The 13,167-nt window shown below is 38.0% G+C and overlaps 1 protein-coding gene across 1 annotated transcript; it reads left to right on the forward strand.

Moving 5' to 3' along the window:
- Window positions 1-259: 259 nt before the first annotated feature.
- On the forward strand, window positions 260-13,131 carry klhl28 (kelch like family member 28). Its single transcript, XM_078234165.1, has 5 exons — window positions 260-462; window positions 3,227-4,125; window positions 7,301-7,744; window positions 9,724-9,932; window positions 11,221-13,131. Exons 2-5 carry the CDS (start codon window positions 3,227-3,229, stop codon window positions 11,382-11,384), a joined length of 1,716 nt encoding a protein of 571 aa, XP_078090291.1. The 5' UTR covers window positions 260-462; the 3' UTR covers window positions 11,385-13,131.
- Window positions 13,132-13,167: the final 36 nt, after the last annotated feature.

The raw sequence follows: 13,167 nt of genomic DNA on the forward strand, positions 1-13,167 counted from the left end.
CACGTGGGCACAACGAACTTCTTCCCTAACGATCCGCTTCCATGGTGAACAGAGGTCAACCCTCTCGCTCCCCTCGGTAACCCGGATGTTTTACCCCCCTCCGGCGTAGCGCCCGATGATCGCCGGGAACTGTAGTTCCAAGGACCGCCGTTGATAAGGCGACGCAGCCGCCGAGAAGACTGCAATTCCCAGAGTGGGCTCCGTAGCTCGCGGCCTGGCCGCAATCGTCGAGAAATAGCTCGCAAACTTGGCCGACTGTGAGGAGATTGCCATTTTAAACATTGCAAGATGTTCGATAGTCTGCCGTCTGGTTGTTATTCGTGTTTTCTTTCGATCACATAATTAATCCGGGCCGGAAATTACGCACACCCCCCCACCTGTTTTGTATTTGTGTTTTGAGAGGTTTTGGGGGATTTTGTTCGCTGATCTTCTTCTTGGCTGGTTATCGTCGTGATCTATCAGGTAAGTTCATGATGCGTTTTACATTCCCCATATTTTCATTTCGTTTAAAATTAAGTGCAGTTATTAATAAGTATGTCGGAGATATACCTGTATCAGGCCCAGGCCCCTAATCTAATAGATAACACAAGTGACAGGTTTAAGTTGTTAAAAGTAGAGGTATAATTGCAAAATTAAATATGTATGCGTGAGCTGTATTTTGTTTAGTGTTAGTCTAAATATAAATTCAACATTTGAATGAAACCGACGCCACAAAGCGATTAAGTACGAACTTTTTTGTTTTAAGTTTTGAAAATAATTTCCAAATATTGCCCTTATTTACCTGGGTAAACCCTCAAACTCTTTTATCTAACATAAATAAATATGAATTGGATTGATTTAATACAGATTCATGGCCTGAAGCCCACTGTACTGATCATTTAGTTTGCAGCTGCAGTTAAACGAGTAGAGGTCTGAATCGTTCCTTCAAACTTTTCATATTAGATTTTCAATTGAACGTCCAAATTGAAAAGGCAGCGACAAAAGGGCTTCAAGTGGAACAATCTGTCTAACGTGTTGTAATCAGAAACCAAAAATATTTAGAAGGGAAAATTGCTTTACTGAAGAAACTGGCAATCATCAACCACAACCCCATTCCAACTACCTGAATAGTTCTCATACTTATCTTGAATGTTAACTGCCACAGCACACTTTTATTTAAAATGCTGATTTGGTTGTATAACGAAATCAAAATATTGGAATACAAGAAGCTCTTGTGTCTAAAGTTAAAATCAAATGCATTTTACTTGATACATTATGGTATTGGGGCAGCATGATGGTTAACACTGCTGCCTCACTGGGCTTGGGTCACTGTCTGTGTGGAGTTTGCATGTACTCCCTATGTCTGCATGGGTTTCCTCCCACAGTCCAAAGATGTGCAGGTTAGGTAAATTGACCATGCTAAACTCTCCCTCAATGTACCCGAACAGGCGCTGGAGTGTGGCGACTAGGGGATTTTCACAGTAACTTCATTGCAATGTGAATTTAAGCTAATTTGTGACTATTAAATAAACTTTACTTTTTACCATAATGGTTGTAGTAGAGCAGTTCAAAGGTAGATGTTTCCTAATCTCTACCACTATAATGATCAATCCTAACTTGCACATATATCGCTACTCCTTTTGTTGTCGCTGGATCAAAATCCAGGACCTCTCTACGTAACGACTGCATTATGGAGATGTTTGTCATGTGGACTTCCATCAATCTAAGGTGGTGTACCTCTAGTTTCTCAAGGACATCTAGGGATAAGTAAGAAAAATTGACCTTGCCTGCAACAACCACATTCCAAGAAAGTATATCATGAAAGTCATCTATGTCTGCCTCTAAAATATGTTTTTTCACTTTTTGAGGTTCAGGAATATAGTAACTATATAATATGATTGAGCTCAACTGTAAAGAGTTATCTGTCAATTAAGCGAAAGGCTTGCGAAAGGCAAATGCTTTCAGTGATTGTCATTTGTTTTGAAATGAAGGGGTTTATTAAGATATTTGTATGTTTTAATGGCCCTTGTCAGGTTGCTTTTTCAGCTTCATAATTTTGAAAACAGTTAGTATAAAGTAGAAAGAAACTGAGGTTGCCTGTACCACCTGGATTAATCTTCCACTGCACTACTTGCATTCCTTGTAAATGATTGTAGCTGTGGTCAATCGATCAAAACCTGTAAGTAGCATGTTTTGTAGTTAAAATAAGAACAAAGGAGTTGAATTAGCAAGTGCTACAAAGACTTATTGGAATAAAAAGGAAAATGCTGGAAAAACTCAGCAAATCGGGTAGCACCTGTATAGAGTGACAGAGTTACTGTTTCAAATCCAGTACGATGACTCTTTGGAACTGGAGAAAGTCAGTAACGTGATGGGTTTTATGCTGTTGAAAAAAGGGAAGGGACAGGTGGAGCAAAATAGGCCAGGGATAGGTTATGGGGCGGGGGTGATTAAATGACAAATATGTCCTCAAACACTAAACAAAGGGAGTGATAATGATAGTATTAAGGACTAAAACTTTGATCCGGAGTCAGAAAGCATTGTCAGAAAGCAAAAACATGAGAACAAGATACAGACTGAATTAGGGCAGAGGATTCAATATGGAGGATAAAGTTCATGGTCTGAAATTGTTGAGTGCAGAAGGCTGCATAGTACCTAATTGGAAGATGAGGTGCATCTCCAGCTTGTACTGGGCTTCACTGGAACACTGTAGCAGGCTGAGGACTGAACTGTGAACATGAAATGTGAGTATGAGAGCAAGATGGTGAATTGAAATGGCAAGTGATCTGAAGGTCAGGACCATGCTTGTGAATTGTGCCAAGGTGTTCTGCATCTGGTCACCCTTATGTAGAGGAGACCGCATTGTGAGCAGCAAATGTAATAGACTAGATTGAAAGAATATTCCAGATAGCCTTGTGACTTTTCCTTTTCTAAGGAACTGCTTGCCAGAGAGTAAGCCATTAGATTAATTTCAGATGTGGTTACTATAAATGATCTGATTGTTACTGGCAGCAAGACATTTAGTAACCGTGAATGGGCCTTGGATCACTACTGTTTCAAGAGATAAATATTCTCATTTCTTTTTTTCCTTTGGACTGTTTGAAACAGTTTTTATTAACTTGAGGTCTATTTTCTTATTTGTTTGTGGTGAATATGTTTTTATACAAAGTTGAAATATTGTAATAGATAAATGTTGGTTACAGTTGGATATTTTGTGCTGATAACTATCTCTTATTCTCACTTTCAGATGGACCAGTCCTCTCAATCCTACATGCTTGCCAATCTGACTCATCCACATTCTGAGCAGTTACTGCAGGGATTGAATCTTCTTCGACAGCATCGTGAGCTCTGCGACATCATCCTCAGGGTTGGTGATGTCAAGATCCATGCCCACAAGGTGGTGCTGGCTAGCATCAGCCCATACTTCAAAGCCATGTTTACTGGAAACCTATCAGAGAATGAAAACTCCGAAGTTGAATTCCAGTGCATTGATGAAACTGCTTTGCAAGCTATTGTAGAATATGCATATACAGGAACTATATTCATTTCACAAGATACAGTAGAATCTTTACTACCAGCTGCAAATTTGCTTCAAATGAAACTAATACTGAAGGAATGTTGTACATTCCTCGAAAGCCAGCTTGATCCTGGCAACTGCATTGGCATTTCTCGGTTTGCTGAAACTTATGGTTGCCATGACTTGTATCTTGCTGCCAACAAATACATCTGTCAGAATTTTGAAGAGGTATGTCAGACTGAGGAGTTTTTTGAGCTGAATCACACAGAGTTAGATGAAATAATTTCAAATGACTGTCTGAATGTTGTGACTGAGGAGTCTGTTTTTTATGCTTTGGAGTCATGGATTAAATATGATGTACAAGAAAGACAAAAATATTTGGCGCAGCTGCTGCACTGTGTCCGATTGCCACTGCTAAGTGTGAAGTTTCTAACAAGATTATATGAAGCAAATCAGCTAATTCGTGATGAACATACCTGCAAGCACCTTCTAAATGAAGCACTTAAGTATCATTTTATGCCAGAGCACAGATTTTCCCATCAGACTGAATTATTGACACGACCACGTTGTGCTCCCAAAGTATTGTGTGCTGTGGGTGGAAAAACTGGACTATTTGCAACATTGGACAGGTAAGAATTCAAATTAACAAGCGACACTTTTTTGTGCTGATGATGGGGACATAATGAGACTGGAAAATATAGCAACACTGTCACTTTATCTGCATGTATTATTTTGGTAGATATGCACTATTTAATGTAATGGATCGTAGTGTATAATATAAGCCTTCCGCATTGTGTGGTGTCTCCACCTGTCAAGCCATTGGTCGGCATGGTAGCACAGTGGTTAGCACTGCTGCTTCACAGCTCCAGGGACCTGGGTTCGATTCCTGGCTTGGGTCACTGTCTGTGTGGAGTTTGCACATTCTCCTCGTGTCTGCGTGGGTTTCCTCCGGGTGCTCCGGTTTCCTCCCACAGTCCAAAGATGTGCGGGTTAGGTCGATTGGCCATGCTAAAAGAAATTTGCTCCTTAGTGTCCTGAGTTGCGTAGGGTAGAGGGATTAGCGGGTAAATATGTAGGGATATGGGGGTAGAGCCTGGAAGGGATTGTGGTCGGTGCAGACTCGATGGGCCCAGTGGCCTCTTTCTGCACTGTAGGGTTTCTATGATTCATTGGCTGAAAATAATAGGGTATATTTTGTTATACAATTATATCCTGGGATACTGCTGTATAAGCATGATGTCAAATGTATGCACTGTTCACCATCCTTTCATTGTCTTTACCAAAAGGAAAAATGCATTGACTCAATATGTTCGTCTTTTATGCTATATTTGGTAGCTCCCTGAACCTACTATAAACTTATCTCATAACTTTTTCTGTGTTAAACACGAGTACAAAATATCTGCGAAATTAAAAACTGACTAACCAGACACCTTCAACTCATTTTATTGGTCTTGGAGGGGTTGATTATCTTGAAACCTTTACCTGTTTACTCTGGTTATGAACTTTCTTTTCTATTTAAAAACTCACCCATGTTATGAATGGAAGACATAACCGTAGGAACAAATGTTCATGAGGCAGAGAAATATTAAATTTAGTTGCTCATGAGCTTTCTAACTTCCCTAACATGTGGAGAAAAATGTGCTGCTGCTAGCAGCAGTATTGCCTCCTGAGTGTTGAAATTCATATGTGTGCATTCACTTCTATCAAGTCTGCATTAGCATTATGTATTGTATGCAGTTATATACATGAAGGGGCTATTTTGAATATTGTAAGTTACCTTCTACACCCCTGATTCATTTTGTTTTAAATGACATTCTTTAATACTTATTCTGTTAACCATTGTTGCAAATCCTTAAGTATTTGTTTATTATATCTAGAAACTTTAACTAGTCTTGTTAAGTAATTGGCCTTTGGTCCCAGGGTAACTTTGTCAAATGGGCATATCTGAAGGTCCAGGTTGTGTTATGAATGTAACTTTAAAAAGCGTTTGGACACACAATGAATGGCAGCTATTTTGGGACTATTTTCAAAATCTGGCAATATTTCTTCTAGGAGAGGAAAATGTAGACTGCTTGCTTACCCAAATGTTAAAATTATTTCCAAAAAGTAAAATATTTTGAAACCAGCTTAATTATTTATTGGAACATTCAAGATCAAATGTTCAGCTACTTGTATACTTCACAGGGGCATTACAAAACTAAGCATGGCATCAAGCCATATAAAGAACTCTTAGGCCAGTGGTTCCCAAAGGGTGCGGCGCGCCACACTGGTGCGGCAAGAGAGGATGGCAAGTGTGGCGGGAAGATTCAAGGACCATCAAAGAAACATTTAAAAATGGATTAGATATTTTTCCAAAGTGATTGTTTTATATTTTCTGGATGTCCCATGATATAAAGTAGTTGTGTTCTATGTTATGAATCAAGCACTGCTAGGAGTTGTTTTTGTTTGTTTTTGAATGTATTTCTTATCAATAAAAAATTCGGTGTGGCGCGAGCAAATTTTTATTCCAAAAGTGCAGCCCAGTGAAAAAAGTTTGGGAACCACTGTCTTAGGCGCTGAGTCCTGGAATTTCCTCTCTCATCCTTTCAACCTCTGTTCTGTCTCCTTTTAAGATTCTCCATTTAAAACCGACCGGTGTGGTCACCTGTTTAAATATCTCCTTATGTGGCTCAATCAGTTTTGTAGATAAGCCTCCATGTAGCTTCAAATGCAAACCAACTTAATCGTCAGGATTCTACCACCCTGCCTGCCACAGAATCAGTGGACGAGGGATGGGCAATGGAAATGTCAGTTGACCTTGGGCGGGAATTTTCAATCTCGCTCGAGCAAGGCTATAAAATCCTGCCTAATATTCTAAATATACAAGTCTAATACTGTGTAGTAGTCAACTTAATCCAGAGGACCTGTGACAAACTTTTTTAAAAATAGGTTCCTGCATAACTGGATGACCCTTCAGGGTGCTGAGCATCACAATACAAGCTGTTCGTCCCTCACTCCCTCTAGTTATTTCTCCTTTTTGCCACAACTACACCTCCAAAGCTTTAGGCCTGGTGCACAACGTGGACTAAAGGAAGTATTTATATTGCATACCTCAGGATCTGGAAGTATCATGTGTTAATATATTAAGTGCACTAAATAAATACAAATCATTGTATATCTGATGAGATTCTGGGCTTGATTTAACTTTGGCCAGAAGGGTGTGTGTCTCTGCCCCCTTTCCTTCTGTCTGGTTTGTTTTGTTTCCTCTCTTTTTTGCTACACCTCTGTCCTCCTTGACTATATCTTTACTTGTGTCCTAATATCGCCTTTGGATCTATCAATTTTTGACTTTATTACATTCCTGTGAGATGCCTAGAGATATTTTCCCAAAGGCAATGTACAAATACGTAAGAACATAAGAATTAGGAGCAGAAATATGCACATTCAGCCTTTCGAGCCTGCTCCGTCATTCAATCAGATCATGGCTGATCTCTCCCTGGTCTCCAATCCATCTCCCCACCTGTTCCCCATATCCCTCTTTCCCTTTTTTCATTAGAAATATGTCTATCTCCCTCTTGAAACCATTAAACGATTCAGACTCCACTGCTCTATGGGGCAGCGAGTTCCACAAATTCACCACCCTTTGCGAGAAGTAGTTCCTCCTCATCTCAGTTTTAAATCTACTGCCTCGCAACCTATACCTGTGGCGATTTGTTCTCGATTGCCCATAAGAGGAAACACAAATGTTGCCATAAGCTTCACTGCAATTTTTTAAAAGACTAACTTTTAATTTGTACAATTTTTCTTTCCTTATCCCTATTGCAGCGTGGAGATGTACTTCCCTCAGACAGACTCCTGGACAGGTCTGGCACCACTTAGTAGTCCACGTTATGAATGTGGAGTTGCTGTTGTTGATCAGAAACTATATGTGGTAGGAGGAATTGCAACCCACATTCAGCAAGGCATCAATTATCGGAAACATGAGAATTTGGTGGAAGGTTGGAATCCGGAGACAAACAAGTGGACACCTGTAGAAAGAATGAATGAGTGTCGAAGCACTCTTGGAGTGGCAGTATTAGCAGGCGAACTGTATGCAATAGGTGGTTATGATGGAGAAAACTACTTGCAATCTGTGGAAAAATACATTCCTAAAATCAAAAAGTGGCAACCGGTTGCACCTATGGGGAAGAGTCGAAGCTGTTTTGCAGCTGCAGTTTTAGATGGAATGATATATGCTATAGGAGGATATGGCCCTGCTCACATGAACAGGTAAAGCAGTATAATTTTAATAAGATAGGATACAACATTTTAAACTTTCAGAAAGTTATAGATTATTCTACTTGACTTTCAAAGTAATTGGAGTTGTTGAGAGCAAGTGGGAGAAACTTCAAAAAATGTATCGCATTTCATTAAATTAAAATCTCTTATTTTGTTTCACAATTATTTCTTTGCTGAAAGTCCTGAGCCTAGTTAAGTTACATTATCAGTAGTCCCCCTGTACACTCCCCAACTGGTGGTTCTTCATGCGTGATTGCTTACCACAAATTTCTGCATGCTGATTCAACATGGTTTGGAGAACCTGTCTTGGCCAACAGAATGCCCCCTTCAAATCTCCTCCAATCTTATCATGCAGCAATTGAGTAGTGAACAAGAATGGGAACTCTGCATAACACCTGAGATTAGCTAACTCCACATGTGCCAATAATAAAACCTCCAAGTTTCTGTTCTTTGATTTTGTAGTTTGTCCTTTATTAGATCATACCTTCAGTCATGAAATCATCAGATGGGCTTGTGTAGTCAAACCTAATGATGAATTTTTGATTAAAGACTGTTATGGGAGCACTTGTTGTGCTTTTTAAAAAAAAATTCAAAATTAATTGACTGTGGTTTCACATTCTAACAAAAGATTATTTTGTGATCTTTGCTTAAATTTTGGATTTTTCAAAGATTGTATCTAATCTCATCAATGTCCACATGTCAGACTCCCAAGAGGCCAGTAATTTGTGTTGTGCCAAATTTATTAGGACAAAATAAATTTGCCTGCCTTTCTAATAGCCAAATTGTTATAATTTGAAATTTTGCACAAAATTCTATGTACAGAAATATTTCCACAGGTGATCATTGTCTAAACTCATTAGATCCCAATTTGAATATAGGAAGGGAATTTCTTTTTGAACAAAGTGTTTCTGCTAAAAATTGCAGTAATGGCTTTCATGTAAATTACTGCATATCATTTTTAAGAACATAATTCCCATTTGTCCAATCTGATTTCTTCGCGATACGAAACACAAAAATTGTATGTTTCTTTATGAAAGCAAAATTACACTTTTTGCTTCTAGGATCTGAGTTTGAGTGCAAACAGTCTGAATGAACACGCAACTGCCCACAATTTAACAAATTGGCAATCACACGATCAATTTAAACATAGCTCTGGTAGAAAAGGAAAATTTAGTGATACACTTCTAACATTTATGCTTATCTAATGCTTTGAGACAATAGACTTGCACTTCACATCTGAGTCCTTGAAATTGATGCTGGGTTCCAAAAACTGGGAAAGTAATAATTTTCCCAGCAATAATATCACTGAGTGGGAAAAACCTGCCTAAAAATATGAAATTTACAAATCTAAAACTGAGTTTATAACGTTAAAATCCTGACACCAAATGTTATTCTTAAATTATTATTCCTGTTCTTTGGTTTTTTTTTCCTGGTGTTGTGTCTGAAAAGTTTGTTTGAAATTGTTCTGTTTTTCCTGATAGCACATTTAATTACTTTAAATTTTGTTCTTGTCTGATCATGCATATGTTTTACACACCTAGAATATATTTTGTAAAACTAAATTTCCACACAATGCAAATATCTGATCAGGTTCTCTTGATGCTAACTAATTACATGCTCTTAAGTCAAATAAGTTGTCAACACTCCCTAACTGGGCTCAAATATTCAAGTACTGGAGAGCCTCCGGCACCTATGAAACTATTCCAGCATGAGCCACTACCTTCAGGAGAGCAAGAATAAGTGGAAATTGATAGGGGAGTCAAATGTTTTACAGTCAGTGTCTCATTTCATTTCCTACTCTTCATCCTGTTTTCTTTAAAGCCTTTGAAATTGGTAGTGGTTATTAAACTGTTGAAACTAGTCTTGTGGGGAGCTACATGTACTTGAGTTACTTGTATATGATTCCTATCATTTCTGGAGCAAGTGGAATTTAACCTACTTCAATGTTTTACTTCTATTTATAAAATTAGTGTGGAACGTTATGATCCAAGCAAAGATTCCTGGGAGATGGTGGCTCCAATGGCTGATAAAAGAATTAACTTCGGTGTTGGTTCAATGCTTGGATTCATCTTTGTTGTTGGTGGACATAATGGTGTGTCACATTTACAGAGTGTTGAGAGGTATGAACCTCATCAAAACCAGTGGACCTTATGCAGGCCAATGAGTGATCCTAGAACAGGTAAATGGATAGTGTTGTAATGTGTCAATTTGTGAAAAGCAATTGCTGTATGTAGTTTTTCTTTAACAAAATTGATTGCTTAATTAAATTGCTACAATTGGGAGAAAATCGTAGAACTGTCTCAGCACAAGAAACCCTGTTCCAATTCCCTGTAATTTCACCGTAACCCTGCAAATTATTTCTCCTCAGGAGTTTAACCAATTCCCTATTGAAAGCCACAATTGAAATAGCCTCCACTACACACTGCACTCCAGATCAAAACCACTCTGTGCTGCTTCTTTTACCAATCAGCTTAAATCAGTGTCCTCTTGTCCTTGACTCTAGGGAAACAATTGGCAACAACTTCTCCATATCTAGTATGTCTCGATCCTTTGTGACTTTTCTATCAAATTTCCTCTGAACCTTCTCTCCGCCAATCGATCCATACAACTGTCATCTCTCATCCTTGGAATCATTCTTGTAAACCTTTTCTGCACCCTCTCCAATACCTTCATATACTTCTTAAAGTGTGGTGCTGTGAATTGAACACAGTATACCAGTTGAGACTAAAACAATTGTTTTCATAAAATTGGCTCATTTTTTTTGCTTTTGTACTCTTCTCTCTGCCTCTGTTTTAAAGCCCAGGATCTCGTATGCCGTTTTAACCACCATCAACGATTTGTATACATAATACAGTCTCTCTGTACTCACTTTAGAATTGTACTCTTTATTTTGTACTCATTCTTCCTACCAAAAATAACACTTTTTACACATTTCTGCATTAAATTTCATCTGTCACATGTTTGCCCATTCCACCAGCCTATGTCCTCTTGGAGTTTATCACTATCTTCCACAGTTCACAATACTTTCCAAGTTTTGTCATCTGCAAAGTTTGAAATTGTTCCATGCGCACCTAATTCCACGTCATTAATATATATCAAGAAAAGCAGTAGATCTTGTATCGACTCTTGGGGAACCCTGAAATAAAAACAGAAAATGCTGGAAACACTCAGCCAGTCTGGTAGCATCTGAAGAAGAGTCCTGTGGACTCAAGACGTTAACTCTGTTTTTTCTCTCCCCTTACTCTGGGATTATACCCATTGGTCCCAGGCTTTTGCATAAGGGAGTATTGCTCTAGATTGCTTTTTGTCCTTTTCCAAGGCTAATGTAAACCATATGATACTACAATCATTGTTCCTTTAATGTTTTTCCAACTGACACTTGATCTGCTTAATGTACAATTTTTGTTTATTGTTCATCTGTTTTATGGAGTTTGTTTTAATCAAATGGATTTTTTCCTCCATGACAGGAGTTGGTGCAGCCATTGTAGACAACTACCTCTATGTGGTGGGAGGTCACTCAGGGTCATCATACCTGAACATGGTGCAGAGGTACGACCCAACCTTGGATACCTGGTCAGACTTTGCTGGCATGTTGTCATGTCGATGCAACTTTGGGCTGACTGCATTTTGACTGTTGACTTGATTATGAAGGACATACTGTGGTAATAAACCCTGCATGACAAGATGGCCAACTGTGCTGAAACTGTGCAGCTCCTCAATCTGTTGGGTTTTGCTGAGAAACTTGGCTGCTACTGTTGGTTTTTACTGTGCAGAAAGTTTTCATTCATGTTTTCGATCGAAATGGTTATATTGAATGATTCTACATTTGCGGGGAAGAGAAACTGATGCCTGAAACAGCCAGGGCTAACCAGAGCTCTAGCTTTTCCACCTTATAAACATTCCCCTCCATTTTAACTAGCTGTTACCTCCATCCTTCCTCATTTTAATCATAAAGGATCACATTCAAAACCAATAATCAACCCGTTGTATGTGTGAAACCTGAAGAGTCCATGTCTGTTTTGTGCAATGTATGTTCATTGCATTTATCATGTTCTATTTAACATCAGTGCTTCACAGTAATAAAATTTGTACTTAAGGGCTGCGTATCTGTAACTCAGTTTTTGAATTCAGTACAACTTCCCATTGTGTGCTTGCTTATATTGTGTAATGTGATTTATGTAATTGGTAGAGTTGGAATTGATATGTTGATAGTAATGTGTAACATGCTACAAACATTTGTATGAATGTTCCTTTGACAATCTTCCAAGTGAACCATAATAAGATCACCTGTTAATATTTGATCTGTTATTCAAAGGGACTAAACAGAAATGTATATCTAAAAAGGGATCTTAATTGGGTTTGTGAAGTTGCAATTGGTACTTCTCATAGTTTGCTAATGAGTTTATGAAGTTCTGAACTCTTAATGGTTACAAGCCTGTATTTGCAGGACATAGCATAGGAATTGTTTCTGATTTTAGATAATTACTTAACGGACGATGAATATGGGCTTCAATGATTTAGTTTAACCAGTACTGAAATTTCAGTATTTGTAACTGTTGCCATTTTATTCAGCTCTAATGAGCAGGTGTTGGGTTTGTTGATGTGATCCTTTGTAATATTCTACAGCTGCTGTTGAGGGGGAATAATTAGATTTAGTAACTGGTGCTATCCTAGGATTCAGGACACAGATGTTGCATATGTTTATTTTATAATATGTCTGCTCATGAATTATTTTGAATATTTTTTTTACTCCAATCGTTTTGTGAGTAGGACTTGAATGTGCCTCTGAGCAATCAAAGCTAGAGTGAAGGTATAGTTTGCTTAAGAGTTTTAAGTACTTTTGAACCCTAACTTTACTGATTTTTAAACTTCAATTGAAGTGATTAACATTGTAAAGATGGGTTAATAGTTCAGCTTTTCATTGTTATCTGGTTTTCATTGGCAGTGGGGAATGGACCTCTATGTTAACTAACTATTGTTGCCAAACTTTTACGTTGACTGCCAAGTTTACTTTTGTACCGACAACATCAATGTGTCACTTTCCATTCTCATCTCAAAGCTGCAGTATCTTGCATGGAAAATATTTTTTTGTTTTTGGCTATTTAGAATGTATTTTATGCTGTTTTACAGCAAAATATTAAAGTATGGAATGCAAGAAAAGTTAGGACATTAACTGAGGGTTGAAATGTGTTCCATTTATGGAATTGACAGGTTCTACTAAGAAATTTTAAATAACGTAACAGGATTTTAGTGATGCACCTCAATATAGTGGGTTTTTTATTGATAGCTAAACCTTGTGAAAACAAACAGCACTATTTGAAAACATTACAAATATTATCTCTCTATAAAATACTGCAGCTTTTCCTCTATTATTGTGCAAAAAAGAATTTACATAATTTTGGCAGAAGTTTGAT

This window comes from Mustelus asterias, chromosome 18 (assembly GCF_964213995.1).
Source record: "Mustelus asterias chromosome 18, sMusAst1.hap1.1, whole genome shotgun sequence".
NCBI lineage: Eukaryota > Metazoa > Chordata > Chondrichthyes > Carcharhiniformes > Triakidae > Mustelus > Mustelus asterias.